This window comes from Myiozetetes cayanensis, unplaced genomic scaffold, assembly GCF_022539395.1.
Source record: "Myiozetetes cayanensis isolate MyiCay16 unplaced genomic scaffold, myiCay2020 scf7, whole genome shotgun sequence".
NCBI classification, from domain to species: domain Eukaryota; kingdom Metazoa; phylum Chordata; class Aves; order Passeriformes; family Tyrannidae; genus Myiozetetes; species Myiozetetes cayanensis.
The window spans coordinates 36,513,599-36,539,317 of NW_026087964.1; the positions used below are offsets into that span (position 1 = coordinate 36,513,599).

The 25,719-nt window shown below is 35.4% G+C and overlaps 1 protein-coding gene across 2 annotated transcripts in view; it reads right to left on the reverse strand.

Annotated features, from left to right (window-relative positions):
- Window positions 1–25,719, reverse strand: part of TLL1 (tolloid like 1) — a 130,850-nt gene that overhangs the window by 57,502 nt on the left and 47,629 nt on the right. Inside the window, exons 2-5 of one of the 2 annotated variants that reach the window (XM_050338287.1) lie at window positions 14,292–14,402; window positions 10,496–10,576; window positions 8,557–8,709; window positions 6,339–6,456 (exon numbers count right to left, since the gene is read on the reverse strand). In XM_050338287.1, coding sequence (XP_050194244.1) covers window positions 6,339–6,456; window positions 8,557–8,709; window positions 10,496–10,576; window positions 14,292–14,402 — 463 coding nt within the window. The remainder of the gene's footprint in view (window positions 1–6,338; window positions 6,457–8,556; window positions 8,710–10,495; window positions 10,577–14,291; window positions 14,403–25,719) is intronic. The other variant, XM_050338288.1, reaches the window with a different exon arrangement.

Sequence of the window (25,719 nt, forward strand, 5' to 3'; positions counted from 1 at the left end):
GCTCTGCTTTTATTGACACTATTCATAACAAGGGTAAAAGAATAAAGCAAGAATTGAACTACAGTCTATTTCTTCCTGTCCTTTTTACTTCTTTTAGAACAAAAGAGGGTACAAAATTTTAGGGTTCTGCACTGTATCTTGGAAAAGGTCAGCCAAGAGCTGTGTACTAATAGCAGAACAACAAAATGGCTGATACAAAACATTAAGCTATTGAGACAATTCATATATAAGAAAATATGGTAAATAAATACCTAATTAACCAAAGCATCAAATACAATTAAAAATACCAGGAAGATGAAAACGGAGGTGTTTCAGATCAACTCTGAAAGCTATTAGTAGTATTTCATAAATCAGATAGATTTTTGGGTGTTGACAAAATAATCTGATATTTTACTACTACAGTACTAAAACACAAGAAAAGTTGTGCTTCATCAAAAGGAATTAAGTGACTAAGAGTACCTCATCAGACACATTTGAAAGATGTTTCTTTTCAGAAGAAAAAAAATTAACCCTAATTTTTTACACAGTATTTCTCTAGGTTGTCTAACACCATAAATCTAAGCCCCAATATATTGGAAATTAATTTTTTAATGCTGGCTTCCTCCAAAAAAATAAGCAGCCAGAAGAGGAGTATGGTAATTTCCTTATACTGGTTGCTTGACAGATTTCAAGTACTTCACAGAAAATATAAAGAAATTTATTGTTTCTTTACATGCCACGGAAAATTGGAATTAACACAAGTCCTAAAATAGCAGCAGCAGTGCACACTTATAGAGGGTCATTAGGGTTTGCTAGGTTGAATGTCATGTCAAGCACACCAGATTCATCCAATTAAGCTACAAGATTCTGATCACTTCAACAATTGCACTGAGAAAAAAGGTAAGGAAAACTAAAACTAAAAAATCTATGAAGTAAATTAATTTGCAATATTATGGGTTTGACCCCAAGTGTGTTTTGCAAAAGGTAAAGACCTCTCTGTACTGTATGAGCACTTGTCACACCACTTAAACTGCATCAACTGAAGCTTTTAAAGCTCATCTCTTTAATCTTTATTGCACCAGACAGCAGTTTGAGACAGTAACTATTTATGAATCTCTAATTCCATTTAATCAGTCTAGCTGATCAATGATGGTCAGCAATGAGAAATAAATGACAGAGAGAAAGTGAAATGACTGGAGCAACATATTCATTCTCTTACATTAATACAAAGGAAGAAAGAATCAGGTGGGGTAAATGTTGCACTTCTTTTAAAAAGCTGCATTCTTAAGAATGTGATAATATAAAAATCATCATAGACCACAACATCACCTTGTCATGGCAGTGACTGTATGAAGTTGTGGATGAAAAACTGCAGAATTTCATAAGCATAGTAGGACTGCAAATCATCACCTACATTACACAAAGGAAGAAAAAGAGGTTCACAAAATTCCCAAATAAAATCGCACTCTGGAAGCAGAGTTTTTTTTCTTGATGAAAATATCTCTTTCAATCACAAACATTACTCCATCCGTACAAAGGAAATATTGGCTATGACCTGGCTTGATGAATTTGCTTTTTGCCAGGGATCAAGATACAATCAATCATGGATACTAAATGCTCTGATTCACTGCCCTAAGAGGACCTATTGTGATGGCAGAAGTGGCTTACTGCTTCTTTACCTGCTCAGTGGAGATATCTACTCCAATATTATAACAACCAACCAACAGAGCCCATCCTCAGCTAACAGCTGCCCATCCCAGTGTATTAACATAAACCATCCCTCAGAGAGTTAATGCACTGTGCTTTAGACTATGGTAACCAGTCACCTGTCCCTTGCTCACAAACATCCTGCAGGCCACGTCACAGCCAGCAGGGAAGCTATGCCAGCTGCTTTGGTCAGGAGGAGTGCCAGATGCCAGGGTTAATCAACACCTGAGAGCATGAGTCAGCCTTCCCCAGTGCTCAGATTATTTAGCACAACTCTGATTTCTTCTCATTTCCTAAAAATTACAGAGCAACTTTCGTAACACGTTCTTTAGCTAAAGAATGCTGCTAAATGCATCTCAGGCAATGATTTTACCTGTTTTGCAAACTTGCCTGCTATGCCTATTCAATTTATTATATACTATATGCCTATGCAATATAACAAATTCAAAAGAGGTTAAAACATTCAGAAGCTGTTCAGTCTCCAATGTTTGGAGAAGCACATGAAACAAAAACCAAATCTCTATCTCAGATGTATTTGTCAGATACTTGTAAAGGGGATACAATATTGATTGCAATGTCATCTAAATTTTGTCATAAAAAGTGCTTAAGTCTTCCAGTAGAGAACAAAAATTTCCACTAATTGAGATCAAAGGCTTGCTGAGCTACCAGAACAATATGACTATAGTTGTGCTTTTGTTTTCTTTTTTTTTTTTGTTTCACTATATAAAAAGAAGCTTGATCTTGTACTCAGTGATATTTATTAAGAGCACGTGACTTGAGGCCATCCCACTTTGCTGACCCTTTTTTAGTTTTGCATACAGAGAAGTACACTGAGTGCGTCTTCAGGCACTTTCAATTTGATAGGAAAAAACATAAGGATAGAGAAGCAGTAGTGAACAAAGGGTATTTTAAATCTGTTACCAGTTAGAGTTTTATTTGCCCTAATCAACTAGATGCATAAATATTTGTTGTAATAGATATTAAAGGCAGTATACACTGCTTGCTTGGTAGAAGAATCAAAAACATCTTAATACTATAATCTTATTCTCACATCTAGAGCTCGTGGATACAAATGACTATCTGTAATTACAAAATTTCTAAGTTAGTGATTCAGCTGTACTACAAAACTTTATTTCAACAATAAGTTATTATAAAACTCAGGTTAAATAAACCCATGGTGATAAATAATTACAGTTTAAGACTTCAGCAGAATAAATTATTCTGATGGGAAGGAGGGATCCAGCTTTAAGGTTTTTGACATTTTTCCAAACAAGCTGTCCATAAGCAAATCAGAGAAGTCTGATACCAAGAGAGGTATAAAGGTAGCTGGAATATTATAATAAGTTAAGATAGAGAAGATGCCTTTTAAACTTGTAGTCTGAGAAAAGACTGCTAAACACCATGAAGACAAGGCTGGAACTCATAGCAACTTTAAGATGAGATCTGGAAAGGTAAATATGAAATTATTTGATGTCCTAAGATGTGCAAATCGTGGTACACACTGGAACCAATGATGGAGTGTCAGTGCTGCAAAAAGAGCTCTGGCCCTTGTTTGGAGTCACATTCCAGCTGACCACACATTGAACATGGCAGCTGTTGAGAAACAGGGAGCCATCATGCTTAGGTACCTAAAGGGAAGGAACGACTGTAAGATACATGAATATCTCTCGAACTGGCTCAGCAGAAGTAATGACTCATCTGGACAAACATGCCCTAGTTATGGGGTCCTATATTTCAAGAAAGATGTGAATTAGTTGAAAAGAATCTCAAAGAGCAAACCAGTGTGATCAAAGGCCTCAAAACCACTATTTATCAGGAAAGATTAAATTAATTAGGTGTTTTCTAGGCCCAAAAGAAAATTGAACTGAGGGTGGACATAATAAAAGTCTCAAATTATGTAACAGATCCCTTTGAAAAGAAAATAATTTTCTATGGCCATAGTGAGCAGAAAAAACAAGTTAACATACTTCAACTGCAGTGAGAAACAGCTGTTTTAGGTCTGACCCAAAAATACTGCCCTCAACTTCCTATATTTCTATATTCCTATATTACAGATGCTGAAGAAATACAATTCCTAGCAGGCTGTGAAATATTCATTTTTGCAGGTTTTTAGAAACCAGTTAGACAAGCACGTATCAGCAATTACTTAGGTATAGCTCTTTCTGTCTTAAGAATATATTCGCCATCTTTCTGAGATTCCTTGCAGTCCTATGGGACTTAAAAATCAAAACTTATCTCTTGTTCACTGATGATATGTAACCACTCAACTTTAGCAAGGTCATGTATCTCTGATAACCAGCTGTTATGTTTCAAATATGCTTTTTCCATCACTGCCCTTCTGGGATGATCTTCCCATGAACTGTTTCAAGATGTAATACATTACACTCCAAACTATCCTTAATGTTTACAATGGCTCAGTAACACTTCCCTTGCTAGTGTGCTAATGCTGTCCTATGAGACATCTGCAGATACAGCCACCTGAATTTTCACATGTGTGACTTTGTTTCATTAAATGTGTTATGGTTTGACTGTGCACTCTTTGGGCCAGGGTTTATCATGTAGTTTTTTATTTCAACAGTCCTAAGTACAATAAAATCTCCGTCATCTGAGAATGTTAGCTGCCATGGTACTACAAACAATAATGACACAATGTGCTAACAAAACAACACAGCAGGGTGCTATGGGAAAGAACTGAGATTAATTTTAACACGACTGGTCATGTAGCGCAGAAAGTGTTTGCAGTTGGTTTGGTGTCACTTTAGTCTGGGCTCTTTCCGTGGAAAATCCTGCATCAGCACTGTATGCTGGGGGTAGTGCACAGTGTTCACCCGGAGAATACAGGCTCTGATTTATCTGGATCTTCCTGAAACCACTTTTGGGGAAAAAAAAAAAAAAAAGGTAAAAAAATAAAAAAAAATAATAAAAAAACTTCATTGCCCCTTCTGTTGGCCTGGTTTTCTTTCATCACTGATGGACTGTTAATAGCCACACTCTTCTTTGTTTTTATTTCAAACATGTTACAGACTTTGTAAGTTATTTGTATTTTGCAAAGTATCCACCAATAAAACAACCTTACTGGTAAAGGAAAATGTTGACTTTAAAAGTAGATACTAAGTATATTCCAACCTTCTGGTTAAAACTGGTTATAATCCAGCCTTCCCCCTACAGTGATTTGATCTCATGAAGCATCCACCAGCCTAAGGAACAGTTCTTTGGCTGGAGAGATTTTCTGTCATTTGGCTTTGAGTATTTTGAAGTTGTAGAATTTACATTTGGCAGATATCTTCATACTTCTCTTTCTAAAGTGACTGAAACCACTTATATCTTTCACACTGTTCTGTTTAAATATACATTGCTTTCTGCCTCCGTGAGCACAAGGGAACCATCCCAATTGTTTTTTGCTTCCCATTTCTCTTCCAGCTGTGTGTCCCTGAGTCCCATCTTATGGGTGAATCCTATCTTAACTAAAATATTAGCCATGCTGGCTCAGAACAAAAGTCTGTTTCATTTGGCACTGTTTCTAACAGGGGTCTACAGCATACCTACAGTGGCGTAAGGACATGACAGGCAACCATAGAATAAGCTCCTCAATTGCAAGGATCTGCAGCTCAGAGACTTTCAGAGGCAAAGGTGATCCCTTTCTAAAATAGCCTAGGACTGGATTTTATTATGTTGTCCTATGCCTTAAGAAGAATGTTATGGGTACTTTAAACAGATAATTCTACATGTAATTTTACAGGCTAGAAATTAAATACATTCAGGATCATTTCTACAATGCAAGGAGGTTCCAAAACTTCTTTTCACTTCCCTATCCTATTGCAGTTCAAAAGTAGGCATGCAAAGGGTTCTGTGATCAAGAAGTCAGTAAGACAGAGAGCTGTTCACTGGGGATCCTACAACCCAAATAGGAGGTGACTGTCAGAAGTACAGAATCGACACAGGTAGTGTGTGCTCTTCTTGGGAAATACACATGGTGCACTCAGGAAGTTCACTGACTGCTATATAAAATAAGTGATTCTGAGTGGAATGAATAACAAATATAGCTGACTGACGCATTCATGAACAGTAATATCTGAAGATGGAACATGGTGATTAATGGAGAGCTGAATCTATGAGTAATAAAACCTGTTCTGTTCACTTTTACACATCAGTGAGCTAGAAAAAGGAATTTGCAAAATGGTCATGAATTTGGTGGTTAAACAAATCTGGGCAAGCGTAGTCTAGCAATATGAGAGATAAAACTACAGTTAACAACAATTAAGGTGGAAAGAGGATACCGGATAGTAGTCCATACATAATTCACCAATGACATGGAGAAAGCAAAGAGTAAACAAATGATAAACCTGTAATACCTTTAGAACAACACATATAAATATTAGGAGCACGACAGAAAACCAAACATAGAAGTCTCGTATCTTGATATATATAGCAAGATCATTTTATCTAGAAATAGACAAAAGAGGTGTAACTTCACAAAGTTACTGCACATACTGTTTTCAATGAACTTAAAAGTCAGGCAGAACACGGATATTATTTAAATGCAGTAACTATTGATTTGCCTGTGAAGAATATATTCCCTTATAAGTGCAAAGCTGAGAAACATGGCGAAACGTTGGAAGCACAAGTATCTGTTACCACACACTCACACTTACCCACATGGTCTGTATGTAAATACAATATAGCTTTCCTCATCGCTTCGTTCGATAAACGTAACGCACGTGTACTTTTCCCAGTGCCGCATAGCCTGTTTGAACATGGCGCGCTGGGTGCCTGGAGGGACAATTGTACAAGATGAAAATAAGAGACTTTTCTAACTGCATCTTCCTCCTTACAATTGATACCAGGAATATAGGCCTGGAAGGAGTCAGTGAATCATGAAGCCCTGTGTGTCCCAGCAGTCCCATGTACTGCCAGATTCCAATTAAAGGCATACTCAGACCACCATCTCATCATACCATATGTGCCTGCAAGGAAACTAATACTGCCTGACACACTCTAGTAAATATAAAACCTGCAGTAAAAACCACAACTATATTACACCAGAGGAAGACAGAAGAAATACAGTGTTGCTTATGTGCCTGCATCAAGCATAATATTTGCTAAGCAACTTCCCAGATGAACATCAAGTGAACCACCTTGAGGGGAAAAATAAAAGAAAGGAAAAAAAAAGAAAACTGAGGAACCTGGATTCTAGCTATCAAACAGAAAGGGGGGAAAAAAAATCCTACAGCCTTCCACTCTGGAGACCAGTTTAGTCTAACCCATGTAAATAGGCATACCAGTCGAAGTGTTTGATTTAAATAAGGCTGACCTCAACAGGGACAAGTCTCTTCTTCTTTGCATCAAAATCTTTCAGAAAACAAATGATGTACCACAAGTGGAAAATTAAGAATTTCGTAAAATGCTAAGCACACGTAGACACTAGTTTTAAAAATGAGAAACACATTCAGAAAAGGTCAGAGCTATACTCTACATGCAGATGCAGCCAGGCCAGCTCTCAGCACAGAACACAAAGCCAGCTAGTACAGAGTACTTCAGATAGCATAGCAATGTAATTTCATTGCCTGACAAAAGACAAAGTTTATTGACATAGGGGCAGTATCTGAGAATATAACTGTATTGCTTCAAAAAGAACATCATTATTTGGCAAGAATTTGCTAACAGAAATACATTAATCTTGTAGGTTACAGATTAGAATAATTAAAAAAATTCAAATATTTTTTAAACTTTAAGATGACAAAACCTCAAAGTTTGTAAAAATGGCAAGTTCAAATCATATCTGACTCTAAAAATTAAAGGTTATTCCATCCGATCTTGCCCTTTTCCTTTATCTTTAAGCAAGGTTTTCCAAGCTTTAGAATTTATCTTTCTTTATGAAAAAGGTAAAATGTTTAATCTGGTATGCTTTCATTTAGCTTACTATGATTATTTCAGAAGGTAGTAATCCTAAAGCAAAGGTCACATTTGGTATAGTACTATGTGAATTCACAAACTGGAAGTTTGACTGTAGATGTCAGTTTGAAAGGAATGAATGGTTTCTCCATATACACAAAATGTGTGAGCATTTGCATGTTTCTTTTGGTTCCCTGTATTATCATGCACAGTAAATAAGATGTTATTACATATTTTTTCCCATTATATTTGGGGTTTTTTTTCTCCATTCTCTTTAAAATTATCTCTTACATTCACATTGATATTGATCCATTTACATTTTTAAGAGATAACAAATGTTTTAAACTTTTTCTACAGTTCTCTGCCAAGAATTCTACATATAGTGTAGCCAGTCTTTCTTCTTGTCATATATAACGTCTGTGTGTACCCATCTGAAAACCAAACTGAGGAATGACAAAACACATTTGATACAGTTTGTTGAGTGAAATCAGTTTAGCAGAATACATGTCACACCAGTTGAATTAAATATATACTTGTGCCAAATATCCTGCATTAAAAAAAAAAACCTCTCAACAATCAGATCTCTTGACATTCTGTTACTTTGGTTCTTTGAAACAAACACACAACAGGAAATATTAGGCAAAGAAAAGGAGCCTTCCCTCTCTAAGATGTAGTTATATATTTTTATTATGTAAAATATAAAGAATTTTATATTTTTTATATAAAATATAAAATATTTTATATAAATATATAATAGTTTTCAAATATATAATAGTTTTCAAAGGCAACTTTGAAAACTATTAATTATGAGTAAGATTTTCAAAACAGATATACTTCAGGCCAGTTCCAGCAGAAACCCTTCTTTTGACTTTCATAGCATGATTTTATTTCTAAAAATTAATAGGGAAAAAAAAAAGAAAGAAGAAAGCAATTTAAAAAAATCATATTTTCTCTTTCCATCCAAAGCATAAAGCTTACCAGTGAAATTTCCACCTATTACATATGGAATGACACCCCCTGGCCATATTCTTTCTGTTCGTGACGTAGCAGCTCTGGGAAATCGGTTTTTCTCATTTTTCCCTGAGAATTTTGCAGTAGTTCTTCCTTTAGATGTATTATTTTGCTCAAAACCTGTAATGATAATTAAAGTACTGAATGAGATCACATGCACACACACACTCAAATAGAGAACAATTATTTTCCAGCAGGTCAAACTCTGATTATTTCTTTATGTCTCTTAAAAGTAGGACATTGCTGTTATGTGACAACCTATCATTAATTAGTTTTCTGAGAAAGACTTGAAATAAGTCTGACTCTTTTGGAACCCTATGGATAAGAATTACTCATGGCTGGAGTTTCTTTACAAGAGAAAAAAAATATCTACCATTCTCAGGGATATTACCACCATTGATTCCATTACAGTTAAATCTTTCTAAATCAGCTGAAATCCATGGTGACAACAGAAAAGGATAAGGATAGTTGTAATGGATGTCAGCAGATAGTGAGACAAGGACTTGCACACCAGAACAGGTGCTTCTTCTGAAGCAATTTTTAGGTTCATAAAAAACAGATCCCTTGAAAGGCGATCAGCAAATCCTACTCAGTGCAGTTGAAATCTTACTCCTCATCGAAGAATACACTTGCCCTCTGTGAGAATCCCCTGTGATACCAGAGGCACCAAAGTGTTAATGACTGTGTCAGAATCAGGAAGGATTCCAGGGCAGGATCATGGTAAGGAACCTTGGCAAAGCCCCAGGGCTGAGAGCGCAGCAAAGGGAAGAAAGGGGAGAAGCTCCAGCACAATGCAGGGAGAAAGCTCTTTGACACACAGGAAGAAAAGCCTGCCTTTGTAACAGCCTGCATGTAACAAATTATATCAGGAACGATACAGAAAATTCCAGGGATTAAAAATACACAAAACAACACACTTGGGTAAAACAAGTAACTCATCCTTGCAATTAAATAAGTGTGTTAATGGGAATTATGCAACAGTCTACACGAGAGACAGTAGGCACTTTACAGAAAAACTATTGTTACACTTAATATGCAATCAATACTGAACCACTTCAGATCTTCATATAGATGTTTTACCATTTCAAATTCTTTTTATCAGTACACTCTAGAACCCTAGGTAAGAAATTTATGCCAAATTGCATGTGAAAGATTACAAAAATTTATGCAATATTAAAATTTTAAATGTCCTCTAAAGAATGAAAAATATATATCAAAGCACATCTGCAAAGGTAGTTACTGTGCTCTGGTTAACCTTGCAAGATACATTTAGACAAAATGTGGTATGATTACAATGAAGTTTTACATATTTTCCTTTTTGAAGTTGAGGTTTCATGACATTAAAGTGGCATCCCCTTGCATGAAATACAGTGAGTCAACTCAACCAGTATTATTGGGGATTCCACTTCTATGGCCTGTTGAATTCAACTACATTTATATTGACAAGAGTATGATTAGTATAAAAATGTGCTTGTTCAGCATAACACAGTACAAATGATTCAAACACAGTATGAATCATCAGAATGCCCCACCTGGATCCAGAAAAAAAAAAGAAACAAATAAAATTAGTAGCTATGCAGCATAGCCTACCTGCAATGAAAAGACACTATACTGATATTAGCTGAGCTGATAACTGTGAACACAGCCATACAACAAAGTTAAGCAGTTTTTAATACAAGATTTAAAACTATGTATTTTAGCTTCCAGATTTGATACTGAAGTAGAACTCTAAGAAAAAGCAACAAAGAGCTAATATCTTCATTACTATTCTTGCACTATTTATTTTATTATTTGTTTATGCCAATAGCAAGACACGAAGGCTTTAAAGTGTTAAAGTACTATCATCGTTAATGTTCATGATACACTATGACATCAGGCAACTTGCTAATTTAAACAGTGAAAATACCAGAGCCAAATCTTCTTATCCTCTCTATAAGCTGATAGAGGGCACCGTGTTTTTTTGACATTCCATGCTCTCCAAAGCCACCTTTAAAAAGACAAGAAAAAAAAATTACAAAAGTTAAAAACATGGAATCTTAAACCTACAGCAACTATATAGCTGGAGAGATTTGTGGAATTTATGGAGATGCCCCATAAATTCTGCAATGTGACTTAAGGAAACTTAATATTTTTTAATTATTTGCATAAAAATTTTTCAAATATTCTTGACAATGCAATAAAAACACATTATTAGCTGAAAAATTTTCTAATATGCAATCCATTAATGTAAGTCAACATGTCTTTGTTAGTCAGGCAAGTCATGACAATTACATCATCTAATCATTATTTGCAGCTTTTTTTGTTTCTGGTGACCTTGACATCCTCAGAGCTATATTGATTGACAGCTAAAAGGCTTACCCTCACAGAAATTTCCTGAGTGCATGCCATAGTTTTCTCATTTCAAGGGAGGGAAAGAGGGAAAGCAAACAGCCCAAGTTTCATCAGAAAAAACCCACAAAAACCAAAAAATCCACAACCAAAAGAAACCAACAAAACCCCAAACACAACAATAACAAACAACAAAAAAAAACCACCTCCAACCTTTCCCCACACATACAAAAAAAAAACCCAACAAAAAACAAAACAAAAACAAAAAACACCCTCCAACAAAACTGATGGAAACTTAACCATGAAAGATTTGTTTTTCTTTTCCAACATGCAAATAGACATCAATGCACTCTAAAGGCTTTGAAACATTACAGGCTGGTGTATATTTCAGTAAGACCTTACTGGCATACAGACAGATAGATAGATAGATAATCTGTGTCATTTCAGCAATCAATGAAAATCTAAGTTATGAAGTAGTTTATTTTAACATTTACCATCTCAGTTACAGAAATAAAACCACATTTCTGTGTTTACTGCATGCAGACTGACACATATGCTCTTCACATATAAACCTTTTGTGGCTGCAAGTGCCTTTTCAATCACCAGTAAACCAGAAGCAAGAACACTGACAACACTGCACTAGTCGATTAAATCATTCAGAATTGTTCAGAAAGTTTTGTGATTCTCGTAAGTTTGTACTAGGTTGTATTTTACAATTCACAATCTGTTATAGAACAAGTGAATTTCTAAATGGCTTTTTCAATAGAAATTGTAAAAACATGGAAACAGATCATTGACACCTACAACTGCCACTAAAAAGACCTCTCCAAAATTCCTATAAAAACTTTCAACATATATGTAGAAAACACATATATTAAACAGCAACTTAAAATCATATTGCAGATGAGAAAATTCCATAAAAGGCAAGTCAGTGTGTGGTTGCTCATTGAATAACAATGTGCCTAATTATTTGGATTACACTGTCACATAGTTGCTGGCTCCCTTGAGAAAAAATTTCCAAATTTTTAAAAACATTTTAGATAGATGAGGTAATACATTCCTTTCCAACAAGTTATATGGTAACTATAGCATATACTGCATAGAATATAACATTGATCATCATTAATGTAATTGTCTCTCATGTTAACATTCAACTTATAAAATAAGGTATATAGCTAAAGATCATAAAGCAATATTAAAAAGTCCTTAAAAGCATCAACTGTCAGAAATAAGAGAAAACCTCCAAAGAATCCATTATTTACTTAAGGAAACTATCATATTATATTTCTAGGAGCAAAAAAAAAAAGAACTCTCATTTTTGTCTTACCACTACTTGTGTATTTCATTTAGTAAAAACCAAAGAAGAAAAAGAATCTCACCTAGACTAAGCTGTTTTATACGAATAATATTAGGTCTTGCCAAGCCACACAGTCTAAAAAAAGTTTTTAAAAAAATTCATATTTGCTGTGTCCTCTCACGGTTCAAAAAGGAGAAGGTAGACAGTTTAGGTAGTCTGGACTCAATATACACATAAAATTTTTATCAGCATTACCATTGTTTCTGTTTACAATGATTATGCATTTTGCTTGGACAAAATGAAAAATAAAGTAACAGAGCCATACTCTGGGAAGCTCACAGATTATCTGACCCTGCAAATCCAGACAGATAATCCTCACCAAAAGCCAAAAGGAGCAGTCACATAATGTCAATCAGGGCCTGAGAGCCTCAGGATTTTAATTAGAGTTGCAATGACAACTGTGCCTCCATCACTCCCTCTTGATAGTTTACAACCAAGCATCCAAACCTTCTACCAGATGTCACCTTCAGTTTGTGAAGACCAGCTACAGAGGATGCTCAGAAATCAAGCTTACAATTAATTGCAATTGTATCTGTAACTAACGTAAATTTTTGCTGGCTGTATTACAGACATTTTACATTCCTTTTCCAGTTGCTACCTAATATCAAGTTGTTGGCAAGCTAGTTGTTGGCAATTTGCTATTTCAGAAATTTAGGGGGAGAAAAGCACACTAGGCTGTGCAGTTTGCAAAAATAGGCTAAATTCCAAGTTTATGCATCAAGAATGCTATAAATGTAGAAAAAAAATTACACATGTGCAGTGTAAAATTGAGTTCTCCAATGCTGGTTTTAGAAAAAGCAAGAATGCTGAGGGTTTGCTGAGGGTTTACTGAGGGTAACTGTGAAGTCATCAACCTCAGGAGAGTTTGTTATCAAAAGTTTAGTCCTGCTGACCATCACAGCTGCATTGACTTGTCTTGTACAGTACAGGTAGAAAAATTTGATCCAAATATGTTAGCAATCCTTGACAGGGTGACTCGATATCCTGAATAGGATACCATCCACAAGGAGAGACAATGTGCCTAACACAAAACATGTAAGGAATGAAAAACTAAATAATATTAAATATAATTTAAAAACTGCTTAGTAATGTTTATTGTTTCTGTAGCCATTAACAAAAAAAAAAAAAAAAAGAAAAAAAAGAACAACTTACAACTATGCAGTTAAAAAGAAAAAAATAGAAAAGCAAGAAGAAAAGGGAGTCATTAGGCCAAACAAATCACTTGACTGCATTACTCTAAGGGGAAATAATCAAGCTTATTCTACATTTTGTCAACAAAACTAGTGCCTGAAATTCCTTTAAAGGCAACTGAAACTATCTGTTTGGGGGAAGTGGGGCAGGGAGACCACTGACTCTAACATTTTATTTTAAAGTCTAGATCTAGAAATGATCAACACTCTTCCTGCCTTGAAAAGACAAGTGGATTTAAAAGGAGATAAAATAATTTTTCAAGTTGTCATCAAAATAATCTTATCAGTATGTTTAACTAGGAAAAGTAAAAATATTTTTAGAGATATCAATATTGAAAGTTTAAATTTAAAATAGCTTCTTTCAGCTGAAAAATGTACTTCCACATATCAGGATTAAGTAACAGTATCTCGGTTCAGGACCATATAAAACATGCTGAATTGAAAATAATTTTTAATTATACATTTATAAATTCTCTAATAGCATTTTTTCCAGACTTTTCCTAAGTAACTCGGTTTTTTATGGTATCATAACCTGAAAGTTTACAAATGCTGTTATCACTTTACAAATCAGATCCTGAAGGCATAAATATTTTTCAACATTAGAAAGACATCCATTTAGACATGGATTATATTTTTTCTCTCTTGCAAGCACACATATTTGCACACCAATAGCATCTCTTTATCTATGCATCTGAATATCCAGCTGCCTGTGTTAATCAAATGGCAGTTCTGGCAATAGTGCATTGTATGTTAACAATAGCAAATTGGGATCTATGCTCAATTAGCTAACAGGAAAAATAAGTTAAAACAAGCTTGAAATAGCATACCTGTGTTATGGCCAAGTCTTTCATTGGAGTGCTGTGTAAGGTCAATCGTCCTGTCAATTTGAAAGATTTTTAAGTCTTCATCATCTAAGGCAATATCTCCCCAAAAGACAGCTTTAAATAAAAAAGAGCTCAATTTAATTAAAGATTTTACTTGGACAATAAAACCAATCTGAAGAATATGATGCCAATTTTACACCCTTCGGGAAGGTATATGGTAAATATACATCACATATACTTGCTTACTGATCTATATTTTTATATGAAGAAAGAAAGAAAAGTACACAGCAAAAGACAATTTGTTTCAAAATCTTACAGTCTATTTAGGTTTTATGCACATTGCCTAAATGCAATAATTTAAATGTAATGCCTATCTATTAATAATTTTTTAGTATTTTAGCATGTAATAAAGCATGTAAGTAAACACAACAAAGCATAAGACACTGAGACATGAACATTTGAACTATGAAGTCAAAAACATACACTACTAAAAACCACAACCTTTACATTTCCTAACATCTTTCTGAAATTGGGAATTACTTGAAGGAATTTTTATTATGTTTCACTAACTTTCTATATTACTTAATGTTTTCCTTACATAATTAATATGTTTATCTGTTTTCTGTTAAACTGAGTAAAAACCACCTTTATTTTTTATTTTCATCTCACAGTATTTGTACACTTTCCTTTGTAGTTAATCTCACTATCAGGAAGTTTTCAAATTCTTTACTTTTCAAAGCTCCAGTCTCTTTCAAACCTTCCTCTGGCCCTTTTGGTGGGTTTCTTTTTCTCTCCTTTCCTGTTTTCTTTCTGACTTTTGCATAGTCAACTCATCTTCCCTAAGCTGCCACTACAATGCAATGGACCATGATACAGGCCTACTTCCAAGAATTCAGGACCTATAACCTCAGTCTTTCATCTCCACCTATTTTTTGCTGAGATTTTATCCTGAGATCTCCCTGACAACTTAAACTTATCATTAAAGATGAACTTAACAGGCTGTATCCTCAATTGCTATGAATGAAGTCAATAGAGCATGTACCAATTAACATGAGCTGAAGTGGTTGTTTATTATCTTTATCCAAATTCTTCCTTTTCCCACTGCCTCTGTCAATAGCTCTATTATTTGTCCCCTCAGAGTCACAAAACCCCTACATTCAATCTTAGTGTCATCTTCAACTCCTTACACCGCTCTACAGCAAATTGTTTCCCTCACTTCATGCAACTAACCCTTGTCCAAAGTCCAGCTGTTTTCAAGTTGGTCTCTCTGGTCATCTTCCATTCAAACTTATCCTAAACATTATTGTTAACTAGTATTCTTTTTCTCTGTCTGTTCTTTATGTCACATTTTAGAGACCACTCACCAGATAATATTCTCAGTAGTTTCATGCTGCTGCAAAAATTGTTCTTCTAATTTACTGATGTTCACATTCATTAGTGTTTAAACAAATCCATATAAAAAAAGAGTTTTTACTTAAGCAAAAAGAAAGGTATTTCTAAAGAACTTCCAGATACTACATTACTTCCTCCTATCTGCCTTATTTTTCTTGAAAACAAAGCAACTAGTAGAAATCACATTGTCTATGCCTTTGGTCTGCCCTGTAAAATACTTTACAGATACCCCAGATCATCTACACTGTGTTCCAAACTGAAAGTGAAACTTTTCAATTAAGAATATAACCAACAATTTATGTCTTCCCCAAATATTTATATTCCCATGTATATAATTTTTTGCATGAGATAATATTTCTTAGAAACCACAAATATTTGAGACTATTACTGAAACTGTTCAGTGACTTCTGGTACATTTCAGAAAACTATCCTTCCAAGGGTTACTGTTTTTATGCTCATACTGGACATACTGGCTACATTATTCCTCTAGATAGCCTGTTCTCACCAGTGATGGTTTTTACCATCAGGTCAAGAGACAGAGGTAGTGGTAGCTTTAGGTGGTTTAGGGTTTTTTCCCTTAAGCTTCTAGAAAAATATACCCTCACATTATCAGGGTTTTGAATAGTGAGGAAACAAAGTCAGTAGTTTCTGTCTGACTTAATTATTTACTTCTACTTTTATAAACATCCTCTAGAGATTTCTCTTGAGTGTCATTTATAACAGGGACCACTGTATAAGCACACTGAAAGATTGCAAATTTGAACAAACAGAACAGAAAATGGTTAAAAGAAGAAACTATTAACATTTCAGTCTATAAAGACACAATGTGCCCCAGCAGAGGTCACATAGGTTGTCCACACCAATCTTGAGGAAGCGCTAAAGCTTAATAACAAACCCATTTTTCTTTCCTGGTGATATTGAGAGTTAACAAAGACTCCAAATTAACAACAGACAATGCAAAAAAATACCCCACTTATAGAAATGTAGTAGCAGAAATCATTTTTGTTTCTGTAATTCTGATGTATAAATAAAAAAACCCAAGGCAAATCAAACTTCCTACTAATAATAAAGTAGAAAAAAATTGTTGGAAAATATCCACCATAGTTTTGATGATGCATCTTTATCACTTTGACCACGTCGCTGTGGTAACATTCACTTTAAGAAGAAAATAGAAATCCTATGAATTTGTCTTATAGAAAAGTATTGAATTTGTGTGCAAATATATAAAATATATGTCAGTGTTCAGGCAATGTGTAACAGTTTTATCTGTTGGGTTAGAAAGGAAAGCAAAGGTATGCTAATTTTTTAAAATATCTGGACCATTACCTAGCTTTTGGTTAGCAACCAAGGACAAAGTTGAGTTTAAAAAGAATAAAACCACAATAATATAACAATATGACCAATAGCAGCTACGTTCTCTGATGTATTAAAGAAATATGAGTTAACACTAAAGAAAGAAATATATACAATTATTTGATTAAAAGTATAATGGAAAGTTTGGAACTTTCTTTAGGCCACTGGTTCTTTTTACTCAAGGCAATTCTATTTTGCAGAAGATGACAAACATCATGTAATGTAGAAACCTTAATAAAATGAACTCATTTGACTTTACAATAATTTAATAAGTGAAACTTTACTTTCAGTGAACTAAACTTCTCATCTTCTGAGTGAATTTCACTTTACCTAGCAAAAGAAACAACAGTTAACTGGATGCTATTTAATTTCAATATAGTCCAAGCAATTAACAACTGACAAAAAGAGGTAACTGTATTTTTAAAATTACATCTTCTTTCCAATGAAAGGACTGCACCAAATATTAATTCTGCCCTTCAAAGCCTGAAGCACAGCCCCACCTGAATTATCAAAAGAAGTAAAAAATGTATCTCCCATAACTGTTAAAAGAATCCTTTAATTTTTTGGAATGCCCGTGTAAGCGTCAAAGTACTTTGTAACTAGAGAAGACCATATTTTTATCTCCTGCCTTAACATTTTTATGGCCTGAAACTATCTGAAGAAGTCAGTCCATATACTTCATCATGTCACAAACCAATCTTAAGCTTACAGAAAGCAAGCAGAGGATTGTTTGGGTATGCAAGGCATGATGTTAAAGACTTTGTTAAAAGCATGTTAGGATTAAGAGCTTTATTAGCTCCCTCTAAGTAACGTCTGACAGAACTGACCAGTTCAGTTGCTCACCTCCCTCATTTTTCATAGACATTTAATTCATAAGTTTCATCCAGAAAATTATCAAGAGCTTGACAGTCAACCAATTAGACATGGAAAAAAAAAAGAAACAAAAAGATAGAAAAATTATTAAAGTGATTAAAACAGAACTTTAATGTACCTTTACTTATTTAAGGTTGCTTCATATTAACTCTTATCCTATCTATCCACTCAGTGATCACAATAATTTGATGTTACAGATAGCTTTTTTGTTTAACTTGAAAATGCAAGACTTAAGAAATCTATCTGTTGAAAATCTGAGACAGTATCAATTTCAGGAGAAAAGTATTTAAAATATGTTTTATTATATGAAAGTTCTTAAGAAAAAAGAAAATTGAACTTTTTGTCCAGTACTTGAAAAAGAGATACATACCCTGTCATACTAAATTTCAGACAACTTAGTTTTTATTTGCTTTATAGTTTTATATGGCCACAACATTATGCATTTACATAAATTCAAAAGAGAAAACACATGCAGCAATTTCAGAAAGGTGGACATAAAGTGGTTATGCAGTAAAGGCATGTTTTTCTGTAATAGTGGATAAGGTTTTTTGTGGAGCTGTTAAAATAGAAAAAAACACTTCACCAGCACATGCAGTTCTGCTTTCACACAACTCAAAAGCCCTCAGTCAAACACCATCTTCAAAAAGGTCTTATTAAAAAAGAGAAAACATCGCCATGTAAAGCAATTAAGTTTGCTACCTGTAAACAAGCAAACAAACAGGAGAATAAGGAGGTTGCAAAAGGTATTTTTCATCCAGAGAATCACACCTTAGTATTACCACACAAGTCATGTGAATGGAAGGGAAAAATAGGATTATATATAACACACAGATCAAGCACAGGAACTACAGCTACATTCTATACTTGTAACAGGATCTATTATTTCATGATAAATAATTAATACCCAACTGCAAACCAATCTTCACCAACCCACTCTCTTCCAAAAAGACCATCACCACAGCAAATAACCAGTGTTTTAAAAGAATAAAATATGCTACTAAGGAGAGGAAATAAAATAAATAAATTCATAAAATAATTTTCAGAAAAGAGATTAAAACTATTTTATGTTTATAGATGTACATGCATGGTATGAATCAATGAGCATATACAATGAGAAAAAAAAACATCTTTCATAACTTTCCAGAAGATGGCTGGAAATCAATGGAGCAAGAAAGAAATCATATGGTTAGAACCATGATGCTTGCAATATGTGGTGGGATGGCCCATTCTAGGATTTGAAATATCAATTAGCACGTAAGTCTGCAAAATATATACAGGAGTCTATTTCTTATAATTGCAATAACAAAACTATCTACTTCAAACTTGGTTCACAATTTGTCCTTCAATTTTCAATTTTAAAAACTCATATCATAAGCAGCCATTTTTTAATAAAGTATATTCCTGACAGCATTCATACCGTTTTTAGTAACAAAGTATAAAATGCAAGTAAATAAAGATTGCTAGTGTTTGTCTCTACAGTACAGCAGAGTAGCAGAATAAAACCAGCTCAGCCTTGGGGCAGGTCAGGAGCACCTGACTACCCATCACAGCTCCCAGAGACCACCTCCACCCAGAAACCGTTTTTGGGATCCGATTTGTTCTGATGACTCTGCAGGCTAGAAACATGTTCAACTGAGACTTTCTCAAACTGGGATGTAAGCTGTGATCAGCCACACAGGTATTCTCTTGTTCTGTTTTGACAGGGAGATTACTCCTATACTGTAAAGATACCAGTGAGAGGAGAAAGGCAATATTAGAAGGCATTTTGAAAACAAAGTCTCAAATTTTGGTATGCTACTGGGAGTGGAAAGCACAGGAAGTTTATGCTTTATAAAGCATAAATTCACAGAGGCTGCCAAGAATGGCCAACAAAAAACATTAGAGTTAACTGCAAACCATGACTGAAATCTGAAGAGCTCCTTTAACATCCTTTGATAGGGGGTGGGATAACCAATACACTTCAAAGTCTGACCAGTAATTCATGTAGTAAGAGGTGCCAAAAAGTGTGCTGGCCCAGCTTCAGGGCAGATATTCATCTAAACCCACGAATGCAGCAGTTCTAATTAGCAGACTCTTCCACAGCTGAGTCATTGAGTACTTCCCTGAAACAACACAGCTATGTGCATTATAGTCTGTCTTGGTGAGTCACTTTGTTCCATACAATCCATTCACAGCTTACATAACTGACTCTAACTCTGAATGGAAAAAGGGAAGATTAGAGCCAAGTAAATAAAGACAATTTCACCTCAATAAAAGGAAAACGACAAACGTTACTATAATTAACTTGATTCTGTATTCCCATTGTGAAATTAAAGTTAATCTAATCAAGTGTTTGATAATTATCCAAATAATTTTGACTTTTTATGGAACAAAAACATGTCAGTAAAAAAGTTAAATGAAACTTTACAGCATTAAATAAAAGACCAGGGTAGTCTATTTTCACAGGCACATCAAAACAGAAAGTTAACTATTTCATGAATTTCACCATGCAGCATTTTCAAATCTGCACATGGCCATAAGCAAGTGTTAGTGGAACCACTTGATATACTTGACAAACCTCACGGAAACACACCTGAAAACAGATGTAACACCTCTGACAGGCTGCATCCATGTTTCCACTTACTGTAAATTATATAAAATAGGACACTCATCAACATTCATACCAATTCTATTTTTCAAATTCCTACTTCAAACTCTAAACTAGAAGACAATTTTCCCTAAGGAATGTATCATTTCCACTTCTATCAGAAAAGAAAATAATGATGGCAGAATACTTTAAATATCTCCAGACTGTATACCAGTTAGAAATTCATTCCTCCCTTCTTTTGAATGTGACATCCCTTGACAATAGCTCACATGGGCACACATAATATTATCCTGAAATCAGCCAGCTTGTATATGGCAGTGATGTAGCCTTAAAAGCACAAATTTTAATGCAATTTACTCAAATCTTCAATGACATTGTTTCCACGTTGACAGCATTACCTGCAGTTCACACTGTCTCAGGTTACCCACTCCTAGAAATCTCCCTCATGTTCCCCATGCACAGCACTTTTAGCTTCCTTCCTTCCTTTGACCATGTGTTCACATTTATAGGTAGGATGTTGACAAGGCAACTCATGTGCAATAGACTTTTCCCAGAAATCATTAAAATGAGAACAAGACAGGGCAAATAAACAGCATACAACAGGGAACTCCCTATGGTTGCTCCCAAGTTACACTCGTGGAGCCCCTTCTGAGAGATGTGTAGCATTTCGCTGCAGCTCCTCCACACTGTTTTCCAAGCTCTGCAGGAAGCTACTACCAAACTGACCTAACTAGGACAGAAAAACAACCAGGTATGAACCTGACTATGAACAGAAAAGACAGCTGTAGAACCAAAGGCAGGAGAAGAGAAATAATTGCTGGAGAGGCATCAACTATCCTATAGATCCAACTGGTTCCAGACAACCCTTCCAAGTACATGGCAATCACATCATATAGCAGATGGGCAGATGGGGTAAGTGGCACGCAGCACTGGGCCATGTCCTAATTTTTTTCAAAGCAGGAAACACCTCTGATATAAAGCAATACTCATAACGAAAAAGGAATAATTGTAATACCTTTCGTCAGGGTAAAACCTTAACTTACCAAAAGAGACATTTTTTGAGCTTGATCTTTGTGACAAGGGACACTACTTTGCTAGAGATGTTTCTTCATGACACAGCATAAATCTTGATTTACAGATATCCATTTACTTGGAGCTAACTTCAGCTTTTTCTTTGTTCTTATTTTCAAAATACGGACTTTTTCAATTGCCTCTTTTTTTCTGCTACTGTTTTTTAGTGACAGTTTTCACATTCCCTTAAAATTAATACAATAAAAAATAAAAATCTTAAAAAGATTACAGACAACTTTGACAGAATTTCCAATCTTTGGTAAAAGGACAAACTTCATGCCTAAACTTACTGAAAGGTATTTTGAGGACAGGCTCTTGAATATTGCAACAACTACTCTATGAAAAGTTTCATTCTTGGTTAAGCTGCTCAGTCTGGAAAGCTTCCTGACTTTCACTAACTCTTTTCTTTTTTTAAGCATCATCAACACTACACGTACTTTGTAACTGGTAAAATCTATTCCTCATGAAATGGGTTAAACAACAAACTGAACGCAAAGGACACTGCTCAGCAAACAGTAAAGGTGTCTGCACACTCCACTGGCAAAGTAAGCAGCTACACTAAGAACCTTCTTCACCACTGATGATTGAGTAGGCCAGATATTGGCAAAATAAACCTACAGAGAAATAATCTCAAGGAGATCCATTTACTCACCCTACTATTAATATGTTTTATTATCATTTTCTACTGTTTCAAGTTTTGAGTAAGCAGAAAGGATCAAAAGTTAAAAAAAAAAAAAAGACACACAAGCCTTTTCTCAGAACAGTTATCAATGACTTTGAAAGGAAAGCAACAGCAAGAAACCAGTGGCTCTCAGAAAGATCCATGACTGCCAGAAACATAGGACAATCACAGCTAATTTTTCTTAACACAACAAATGTGGATCTGCTTTATATGAAACCACATCAAAAATACCATCCTTTCCTGTGCCTGTCACTCCTTCTGCCACTGGAATAACAGAAGCAGAGAGGGAAACAATTCTCCCTCTTTCTGGAAAGGGTGCAAGTTTCTGCACCCTTAGCAGAAACCATTGCTGAACTTTGATTTAGTGATAACTGACTGTGGCTTCTGGCATAGGAAAAGAAGGCTGATGGGTCATGAGGATCTGTTTGCTGTCCCCAGCCACCTGCAAATGCTGACTTCTTCTGCTATAGCTAGCTTAATTAAGGAGGCTGGAAAAATACACTGGGGGGGAATTCAGATCTATAATATCACAACAGTCATAATTACCCCAGTTAGATCCTTTGTGACCACTACGATACTATAACATTCACCTTCATTTTACTTTGAAACTCCATTATCTTCTGAATAGCTTTAGGGTCAATATCTACAAAATTAATTACATGGCTAAGCTTTCTTACAGTAGAAAGAATGGACTCCATGAGGTAAAATTATCACTCCTAAAGTGAAATAATTTTTTAATATAGAAAACACATAAACATATAAAACTATGAAAGAAAAACAACATTTGTTTTAAAATTAAGAACAGATCTGAATTAATTCTGTTCCTTAAAGAATGGGAAAATGGATTATTTCAAAAATAAGCCACATAGAGAAGGATGGAGAAAATTGCTGGAAAGAAAGTTGTCAGTCTCAGTGTGTCACCTACATGAAACATCTGTTAGGGCTGAGACAGATACAGCAGCTGCTACTGGGCCTCCCCAAAGAGGGAAGCCTTAGACATTTTCATTCAAACACCAAGAAAACAGAATGGCACCACCAAATCAAATGAATTACCAAGTTAACTGATAATGCATAGAACAAGTCAAAAGATTAAACAAACTATTTTATTCTTTGCATTTACACCCATATTAATCAACTGTATCTCCTTTTCCCAGAATTTTGTGTAACACAGATGGTGTTTTACAGCTTTTTGTTTTCCTCATACTGTCTAAACTTCAGGGTAAAATAGTTTCTCTAAGTTCACAAAATAAATTACATCTCATAAGTGAAGTACCATAGCTTTCACAAGCTACCAAAGCTTTTCATAGCTTTTTTTCACATGACTAACATTATTTTAGGCTCAGAGCAGACTTAGGTATTTTTAAATTAAAATAATACTTTCATCATCATGAAACAACTATGTGTGACTTGAGCACAGTGCTGATTTCTTTGTTCTAGAAACTGAACTTAATCACCACAGCATTGTTATGAAAAGGCAAGAACATTTTCTTGTTTTACTTGGCAGTTTTGAAATATTATTTTCCTTCTAAACAGAAAGTAAAAACAGAGCTAAAAGCTTACATGAATGCATCTGGGGACAGGAGAAATGTTATTGTGTAGTACACTCTGTTCAAAACACAAATGAATTTCCAGTTTGATGACTTGAGCTTTCAGAAGAGATGGAAGGCAACAGTGCTGTCTGAAGGTAGGAAACTACAGCACAATTACCAAACAAACCATCAAACACTGTAAATAAAGTTAAGTTTACTTCCTATAGTTTTGCAACAGCTGTGATCTTCAACCCAACACATATTAGTGTAACTTGTGATGAGGAAGTGGGGTTTCAATACTACTAGTAAAGCTCACTTTAGCAAAAATTCATGCAACCCAGTGCAGGCAGAGGCACTTTATAGATGAGGTAGCTGTAAACTAAAAACTTTCAGAGTTTGGAATTAGGCATCTGCATCCTAACCAGTGAACAGGCATGGAAACATTCACCATATGACTGTCATACAAAAAGGCTTCCAGGAGAACAAACCAACGTCAAGTAGAAAGTTGTGAGATACACAATCTTTGAGCAAAGACCATCACAACTACAAATCTGGTCCATACTTCCTCTCCCATCACTAAAAAAAGGTACACAAGTTCAAGATCAAAAAGAGGCAAAAGAATGGCTGCTAAGAAGACCATTATCATGCAGAAGTCAAACAGCTACAGTCTTTCATCTTACAGAATCACAGAATATTCTGAGTTGGAAGGGACCCATAAGGATCATCAAGTCCAACTCCTTGTCCTGCACAGGACCATCCCCAAGAATCACACCATGTGCCTGAGAGTATCATCCAAATGCTTCTTGAACTCTGTTAGGCTAGGTGTTGTGACCACTTCCCTGGGGAGCCTGTTCCAGTGCTCAAACACCCTCTGGGTGAAGAACTTTTTCCCCTGACACAACATCAGGCCATTCCCTTGGGTCACTACAGAGAGATCAGGGTTTGTCCCTCCTCTTCCCCTCATGAGGACGTTGTAGACTGCCACGAGGTCTCCCCTCAGTCTCCTCTTCTCCAGGCTGAATGGAGTGACCTCAGCCACTCTTCATATAGCTTCCCTCAAGGTCCTTCTTTAGACACTCTATAAGAGCTTAATATCTTTCTTATACTGTGGAGCCCAAAACTGCACACAATATTCAAGGTGAGGTCGCACCAGTGCAGAGCAGAGTAGAACAATCACCTCCTTGACCAGTTGGTGATGCTTTGCCTGATGTCCCGCTGGACACGGCTGGCCCTCCTGGCTGCCAGGGCACTGCTGACTCATATTCAACTTGCCATTGTTCAAGTTCATACAACTGTTCATTGTTCAGCCCTCTAATTTGTAGAGGTTTCTCTGAAGGGTCTTCCTGTCTTCAAGAGTGTTAAAAGCTCCTCCTAATTTTGTATCTTATGCAAACTTGTTTAGTATCCCTTCTAGTCCTGCATCCAAGTCATTTATGAAGATGTTGAAGAGCACAGGGTCTAGGATGGAGCCCTGTGGAACTCCATGAGTGACAAGTCACCAGTCTGATGTCATCTCATTCACTATTACCCTCTGTGCTCCACCCAGGAGCTAACTGTTCACCCACCACATGATGTGTTTATCCAGCTGCATGATGGACAGCTTGTCCAGAAGGATCCTGTGAGAGACAGTATCTCAAGTTTTACTGAAATCCAAAAAGTTTGGATTCCCTTGGCTTCCTTTAATCAACTAGGTGAGTTACCCTTTCATAAAAGGAAATCAGGTTTGATAAGCACAGTTTTACCCTCATGAAGCCATGCTGGCTGTGACTAGTGACTGTGTTGTCCTTCAAGTGGTTTTTTTTTTGAGAGAGAGAGAGAGAAAAAATTTTAGTCAGGTGGAAGAGCTGGAAAGACCAAGGTAATTTCAGAATTTACCTAGATGTTTGTATTTCAGATGATAGAAGTAAAATCCTTTCCCACTTTCCAGACTTCCGAAAAGAAAAA